General features: G+C 46.6%; 2 protein-coding genes across 2 annotated transcripts; one reads left to right on the forward strand and one right to left on the reverse strand.

Moving 5' to 3' along the window:
- The first annotated feature begins 212 nt into the window (after nt 1-212).
- Nucleotides 213-1,597, forward strand: LOC121978723 (FCS-Like Zinc finger 8-like). The gene is made up of 3 exons (XM_042531026.1): nt 213-413; nt 482-1,160; nt 1,301-1,597. The coding sequence occupies exons 2-3, from the start codon at nt 492-494 to the stop codon at nt 1,349-1,351; spliced, it is 720 nt and encodes a 239-aa protein (XP_042386960.1). The 5' UTR covers nt 213-413; nt 482-491; the 3' UTR covers nt 1,352-1,597.
- Nucleotides 1,598-1,616: 19 nt separating this feature from the next.
- LOC121978730 (histone H2A-like) lies at nt 1,617-2,293 on the reverse strand. The gene has a single exon (XM_042531032.1). The coding sequence runs from the start codon at nt 2,276-2,278 to the stop codon at nt 1,718-1,720; it is 561 nt and encodes a 186-aa protein (XP_042386966.1). The 5' UTR covers nt 2,279-2,293; the 3' UTR covers nt 1,617-1,717.
- Between the last annotated feature and the right edge of the window lie 5,776 nt (nt 2,294-8,069).

Here is an 8,069-nt window from a genome sequence, read left to right on the forward strand (position 1 = left end):
CTTGTGACTACTTTATCCTTGTTATCTTGTAACCCTTTACGTGAACAATGCCATCACAAGTAGATCTCTATCTAAACTCAAACACTAATCTTTATCTGTTAAACTGTGCTCAATTTAATTAGTAGTGACATTATTGAATAGGTTGACTGAGCCAAGTGGATGTGCCTCTTCCATGCCTCTATTTTATACCCACCACAGACGTATTTGGGCATATTATTTGTCAATAAAAGCCATGGATCATCAAATTAAGCAGTGATTGCTCGTGATAGCTAATGATTCTGGCCTGCCTTCCATGATAAGTTGCACCTCTTTTTCGTGATTACTTTACAGTTTCTTCCTCACCACCATTCTCCATTTGTTTTGCTCCACCTTGAACCTTGATGAGTTCAGGCCACTTGCTTCCCTGCACAAGAGTAAGCTATATATCTTCTTCTGTTTTGCTGGCTGTGATCTTTATGTGAAACTGCTCTTCTCTTTGCAGTTGTCTTCCTATGTTTCTCAGATCAAAATTTCAGGAGTTCATGCTGAAGAACAGGTCTAGTACAGTGACCAGCAAGCAAGGCCTGATGTGTGATCCTCCCTCAGCCGCGGCCTCTCCCACTTCTATACTGGAAACCATGGCCTTCTCGTCCATTAGGAACAGCAGCAGAAAGGTCTCCAAGGAGTATGAAGAAGAGACAAGAGGCATTGGACTTGGCCTTCTTGATGTACTCACGAATGAAGACTCTGTCACGGCTATTTCCAAGCAAGAGAAGAGAGTGGTGGTGTTTGGGCCTAAGCTTAAGATTCAAATACCTTCTCCGGCCACTGAATCCATCTTCATTTCGAGCGTCGGTCATTCACCTATAGAATTTGGCATCAAAACTAGGAATTCACTGGTGGCCTTGTACCCCTCCTCCCCTGCTCAGAGAACGTTGATTCCTCGGTCAGAGATGGCCCAGTCGGAGGATTACACTCGCGTCATCTTGCACGGGCCAAATCCGAAGACTACTCATATTTTTGAAGACTGCATCATTGAAAGCGGCAGCAGTGAATCTGCTGATCATGTGAATTGGAACTGTTCTTGTGGCGATGGATTCAGCAGTCCTGTGAATGATCTTTCAAGCTTCTCCAATGGTTGCAGAAAGAGAACTGACACGGGAGGAGATTTTCATGGACAGGTTTGTTATCAAATCTTCTTTGAGAAGAAAGAAAAATAAAGGTTCTATTTTTTTTTTTTCTGAAGAACGTTGAATCGCTCAATTGCTTTGAGGAGATGTCATTTCATAGAATAACAACCCTTATACTCTGTTAATCTTAGAACTTGAAAGGAAATTCCGCTGCTACATTGCCACTGCCAGGAGACGTTTGAAGCAAAAGGGGGAACTTTGAGTCACACTATCAATTTGGCAACGCAAGAATTCCTTGAAGCAAGATCCAATAAATGATAACACCTTTCGTTGCCTCTACTTTTGCTTTTCTTTTCAGATCTTTCGCTTCCTTTTCCCTTGCTTTCAAAGGCGTGATATAGTTGTTAATGTATGGTGAGGAACTGATTTGTTCATGTAAACCCTCACCAGAATGAGGCATGAAAGACTTTTGAAGAGAGAAATCATAAGATCGTGAGACATTTTAGATTACCAAAATGCATCGCGTTCAAGATTTAACATTTCCTACACCCTGACACTGCCACACAACTAAACGAGATTACAAAGATGCGAAAGGTATACACTACTAATCAAGCAGCCTTCTTGGGGGATTTGGTCGCCTTGGAAGGCGATTTGGGCTCCTTGGCAGCCGTCTTCTTCGGTAGCAGCACCGGATTGATGTTAGGCAGCACGCCGCCGTGGGCAATCGTCACGCCGGCGAGCAGCTTCCCTAACTCCTCGTCGTTCCGTATCGCCAGAAGCACGTGGCGCGGGATGATCCGGTTCTTCTTGTTGTCGCGCGCCGCATTCCCGGCCAGTTCCAGCACCTCCGCCGCCAGGTACTCCAGGACGGCGGCGAGGTAGACGGGGGCACCCGAGCCCACGCGCTGGGCGTACCGCCCTTTCTTGAGGAAACGGCCAATGCGACCAACGGGGAACTGGAGGCCGGCCTTGGTGGACCTAGAGACTGCCTTCTTCTTGGGCCCTCCGGCTCGGCGCCCAGCTGCTCCCTTCTTCGCCTTCCCGGCGGTTGCTCCACTGGCGTCCATCCCCTTCAGGCGAGATCTCGAGTCGTGCGCGAGAGAATTCGAAGAGAAGGCGGCGGTTTGGATATTTGAAATCGCGGCAAAGCCGAAGCGAACCGAAACCATTTTATAGCCATGGGTTGGTTTTCGTGAGCTGTGCAATCCTCAGATCGACCTCCGTAGCCGTTGGATAGGTTTCGATGGACGGGTCGAGGAAGCGCGCACTGGTGATCCGTGAGAACCGATTACCGACCAATGAAAATTGGCCACAGATGGATGCTCTGATTGGCACCTGACACAGCCTCATTCGCCACCTCTCCTCCGTTGGATTGATGAGATTTAATCACAGACATACAATATCGAGCAGTTAAAATTAAATTATGTGGGTTGAAAATTGGCTTAAAAAAAGTGTTCTTTATATTTATATTTCTACAATTATTTTCTATTATACAATGTGCCATCACTATTTATTTATTGTATTTATTTAATTATATTAGATATTTAATGTAGGTCGACTAATTTTAAAAGAATCATCTGTTCAACTCTATAAAAATTTCTCAGTAACTATAGTAAATCGAAAAATACACAGTGAATATTTTATCATTAATTTATATAGAATTTTCTCTTAAAAAAACAAACACGCAGCAGAAAGATAGAAAAAGAAAAGAAAGAAAGACAAACGAATGAAAGCAGTTATAAAACTACTATTTGTATATTACCATAGTTCAAGACTTCAGAAACATCGTCATCCTGAAGAATTCTTCAAAGTTCAGTTGTCCATCACCATCAGTATGAGCTTCCCCAATCCATTATGCTGAGAAACTCATTGAACTCTATGGTCCTAATGTCATTACATCAACCTATGGTCAAATTCTGTAGTTCTTGTTTAGTTGGGTCGATGCGTCTTGATCTCGTCTGAAAGCGTGAAATTGGAAAGCTAGGGGGTGATGACTTCGCTGACCAAACATAGACTTAGCTTCGTTCTGCAAAACAAATGATGTTAGTGTCGGGCCAGGGAAAGGGTCTCCGACATTGGCCCTTCGACACTTAAATCAGTCATCGGAATGTAGAGAAAAGTGGAGCAACAGTAGCAATAGTAGAACTCAAAAATAATGCACACCTCCATCGGTGATGAACCTCCTTTTATATAGAGCTCTGGTGGACGACGTGAACGCTTCTCAAGGCATGAGCACAGTCTCCAATATATCTTATAAAATGACCTATCAGGAAAGTACCTCTGACACCATACATTAACAGGGCATGCATATCTCTGACAAGACAATAGAAGCTTCCGCCGTACGATCCGCCTGTCGACCATGCCTCTTGTCAGCGGCACTATCTCCCAAAAGGATGTCGAGAAATACTACAATGGTCTCGTTGCTAGGCCGAGCGGGATAGTCGCTCTCCTGCTCGGTCGAGACTCTGATCCGTCCGCGGTCAGGTTTCGCTGCTTGGCCGAGCGGGGTAGTCGTTCGATCGGAACCCCTCCGCTCTGACGACCTCAGGTGTAGGGCTGCAAACGAATCGAGTTGGCTCGAAAAATATTTGATTTGCATTTGAATTTATCGAATTCGAGTCGAACTCGAACATGTTTGAACTTTTTTTTCGAGCCGAACTAGAGCCCAAATTATATTGTTCGAGCCGCTCGCAAGCCTTAATATTTATTAATATAAGTTAAATATATATTAAATAAATAAATTTCGAGTCTTTCGAACTTATCTTCGAGCAATAATTTGAATAGTTCGCAAACATGAATATTTCGAGTCGAACTCGAACTCGAGCCCTAATTCGAACCGAACTCGAACCAAACATTTTGAATTTTTCGAGTTCGAATATACCTATTTCGAGCCGAATTTGAGCCTTAAATTTTTCTGCATATTTGGCTCGATTCGATTTGTTTACACCCCTACTCAGGTGGCTCTTCCATGCGGTGACTGTGTAGTAACATGACTGCCCCCGTTCGAACCAGTTATCCGATCTCCCTCGACGTCCTGTTGTGCCGTATTGAGCATCGGTTGTCTTACGCGTCATCCCGAGCTGGACGGGTACGCTCAGACATGTCTCCTGCCCGGTCGAGCCTTGACTACCCGACTGACTATTGCAATTGTCCTCCGTTCGACTCTCTAACACCCAGGCGTTGGTCGTTGACCACTTTGACTTTGACCTCCACCCTGGCAATTGACCCCGTGCTAGGTTGACCTCCCCCCATCGCCGTATCACAAGCCTTCCCCTCAAGTCTAGTCGAAGGAGGTTGCAAGTTTGACTGACTGAACCAGTAGAGTCTTCAATGACTTCCACGCCTTTGTCGTTTGGCTTCACATCATCAGACTGGTATATAACTGCAGCTCGGCCCAAGCCTTTCAAAGCAAAATGTATCTCGGTCGTTCGACTGTGTGATAATCGCTTATCTGTGCCGCTCGGGCAATGGGTGGCAACACTTGGCGAAAAAATTCTTCTTCCTTTTTTTGCGCTCCTCGGCTGAACGCCCTTACGTCATCTAGATTTCTCGAAGACCGTATAAATCCATGATTATTATGGTCGAGCACGCGACCATACCTTTTAATTAAGTCTCATTAATATCGTCTTATGGTTGAGCATCGCATGTCTTCCTTTTTGCTGCCGCACATTTGACGTGACAGACGTCTTCTTCACTTTGCGGGCCTTCGTCTTCAAGCTTCTTGGTGATGTTTCGCTTCTTCTGCCTCTCCGACGATCCTTCCTGTAAGCCTCTTCATCTTTTTAGTCAGATCTTCCCATTGTTCCTTGTCGTCCTCCTTGTTTTCGATGGCAAGCTTCTCACAACCTCCTGCCTCTGTCTCTGGACTCTGGTACACTTCCATTGAGTTCAGGTTCGATGGGGGCGACGCTGAGAGTTTGAAATCCGCTTATGAATTTCCATCTGGCTATCAAATCGTTCTTTCTTTTGCTTTCGACCCACCGCATGGACCATTGCCAAGTTTTTACTGTTTCTTTAGGGACTAGTTCACCGCCGATCTGCGGTTCCCTGTCCACCCTTTTTTCTCCACGATCTGTAAATATTTCTGTATTTCCATTAACCAATTAGTGTCAAACTCCTTTCAGTTGTTGTGTGGGGTCATCGTTTTGTTCCACCTGCACGACATTCCTCTAACTCCTTGGTTCTTCTATTATTTCTAATATCCGAAATTGTCCAAGTTAGAGACTGTTCTCTTCCAAGTCCGAGTGGGCTTAGTCTTCTTTGACAAGATATCGTCCTCTAACAAACATTGGAGAGACTACTATTTCTTCGTTCGCTTTCCCAAGCGGCTAGATTTCCTGACCAGCTGGCAGCTAAAAGTGTCGAACCCTTCGGAGCTCAAAAAGTATAAAAACCGATCGGACTACCTTCATGCAGCCTCCAGCTTAGCCATCAGAAGTATCATATCCATAAGTTGCTACTAGAGGGAATCCTCTATGTGTTCGGCTTGAGTCCGATCTGCACGAAGCTTCTGTCCAGCCTAGGTATACTCTTTCTTCTTCCAATTTTTTAATTTAACTGATTTTCCTCCTTTTGTGTAGCTCAAATCTTGTTGCGAGCACGGCTGGTCAGCAAGTGCAAGCTCGCAGACGTAGAGATCAACGCTACGGTCGTGCCCGAGTTAGAGAGTCGTGGCCTGCAGCCGGTCGGCTCCCATGAGGACCCGCTCGTCGACGAGGAGGGAACACAAGAATTGGAGAGCAGAGGTGGAGCCAGCCAGACAACAGCTAGTGGAGCGCCAGCCAATGCTGACATTCCGCCCGAACGTCCGTTGATGGTTCCGATCACGGTTGTTTCAGAGTCAACTATCTTCTGTGAAACACTACCACAGCGCAAGAGACGCCGAGCAGAGGGGTCCTCCCGATTTACAACTTCTGCCTTGCAGACCCCAACAACAGTCGTCTCCCAACCCTCCTCCGAGCGGTGTGAGACTTCCCTTCTGTCTCTTGAGCAAGGAGTCGTGGAACTCCCTGCGTCCTTATCATCCGACTGGATACTATCGCTGTCCAGGTTGCCTTAAGGGATGATTTGTGCGATGTCGGTCGCCTTCATGCCACTACCTTTGCCAGCGACGCAGGTGTCTCGCATCTAACCAGTTCCAACGTCCCGAACTTCTGGCAGGGCGACTTCAGACTTCTCTGGCCCGAACAACCAAAGGCAAATAACAACAATCATCCATCTGTCGACGGACAAGTATCGCAGCGCAGACAACCCAGTGTCCCTCACCCCCGAGCACTAGATTAGGATACAAGGGTGAGTCGATGCTCGGGCTCACGTGGCGGTTATCTCTCTGGGGGAGCTCGCCAACAGTCACACCCAGATGTCCACTGGGGTATGTACGTTGCTTTTATACTTACTTTTTATCCGTTTGACTTTTTACATTTCTTGTTGTTACAATTCTAGGTTGAGAGTCTGGTCACTTGCCACAGACTCTACTATTTAGAGCACGAAGTCCAGGAGCTACATGCTCCGAGAGGCCAATATGTTGCTTCACAGGCGCAAGTGGAGCAGATGAGCGCCGAAGTGGCCTAATTAAGGATTGATCTGAATAAGAACTCCGAGCTGCTAGAGGTGGAGAGGGGTAAAAGCGCCGAACAGACCACACAATTGGCTCGACTTAATAAATAGGCCAACACCTTCGAATCTAAGATCCACTCGACCAACACCAGGAAGCTCCGGGCCATCGAGGATCTACAAATCAAGAACAAAGAGTTTCAGGTGTTGGCTCAGTACCTGAAGGAGGCGGAGGCCTCGCTGAACGTCGAGCGAGAAGGCAGGTCGGCCGATCGGTCTGCAGCGAAGGCCCAGCTCGACGCCAAAGATGAGGAGTTGGCCAAGTTGAAGGCGGAGATGAAGGCATCCTGAGTGGCCCTCAAGACTTATCAGGGTGCTGAGACTAACCGATTCGAGCTCATGAAGCGAGCCTACCTCCACTCGAACACCTTTAATGAAAAGGTCACCAATTGGGCACTTCGTCTTTTTAACCATGCCATTGACCGGACGCTTGACCAACTGAAGGGCGACGGCTATATCCCGACCAGCATGATGAGCAAGGTTATCAGCCGAGACAAGATGATTAAGTCGCTGCTCGACAACGTACTCGACTACCTCGAGTAAGCTTGCTTCTACATATCTTGTCATTCTTTTTGTATTGCCCCTTCTGGCCTTGTAAAAACTAAAAGTGTTAATGCATGGTCACCCGTTTGGTGCACCTTTTTATTTGATGTCGCTCTTTCATGCTACGTCGTTCGATACTTCCTTGTTTTATTTTCTGACTTGTTTGTCCCTGTGTCATCGCTCAAGATCGATTAGGACTATGAACTGCTTACCATTTTGCGAAAAACTTCCAAGTGTGGCTCCGTGGCCCATCGGTCAACGCTTGTACTACTCGTTTGGATAAGCCATTTTTCGTTGGTCTCATGTTTATAGTCGTCGCTTGGCTGTTGGAGTCGTAGACTTGGATTTAAGGTCGTTGCTCGACTGTAGACATGCGTAGACAAAGATTTAAGGTCACCACTCAACCGTTGACGAAGACCAGGGTTTAATGTCGCTGCTCGACGGTTGATGAAGATGAGGGTTTAAGGTCGTCGCTTGACCACTGATATAGACAAGGGTTTAAGGTCGCCGCTCGACCCCTGATGACAACAAAGATTTAAGGTTGCCGCTCGATCGCTGATGATGATAAGGGTTAAGGTCACCGTTCGACCGTTGATGAAGGCAAGATTTTAAGGTCGTCGCTCGACCGTTGATAACGACTAGGGTTTAAGGTTGCCGCTCGACCGTTGATGAAGACGAGAGTTTAAGGTCGCCGCTCGACCGTTGATGATGACTAGGGTTTAAGGTCGCCGCTCTACTGCTGATAACAACAAGGGTTTAAGGTCGCCGCTCGACTGTTGATGACAATAAAGGTTTAAGGTCGTC

Source organism: Zingiber officinale, chromosome 1B (assembly GCF_018446385.1).
Source record: "Zingiber officinale cultivar Zhangliang chromosome 1B, Zo_v1.1, whole genome shotgun sequence".
Lineage (NCBI taxonomy): Eukaryota > Viridiplantae > Streptophyta > Magnoliopsida > Zingiberales > Zingiberaceae > Zingiber > Zingiber officinale.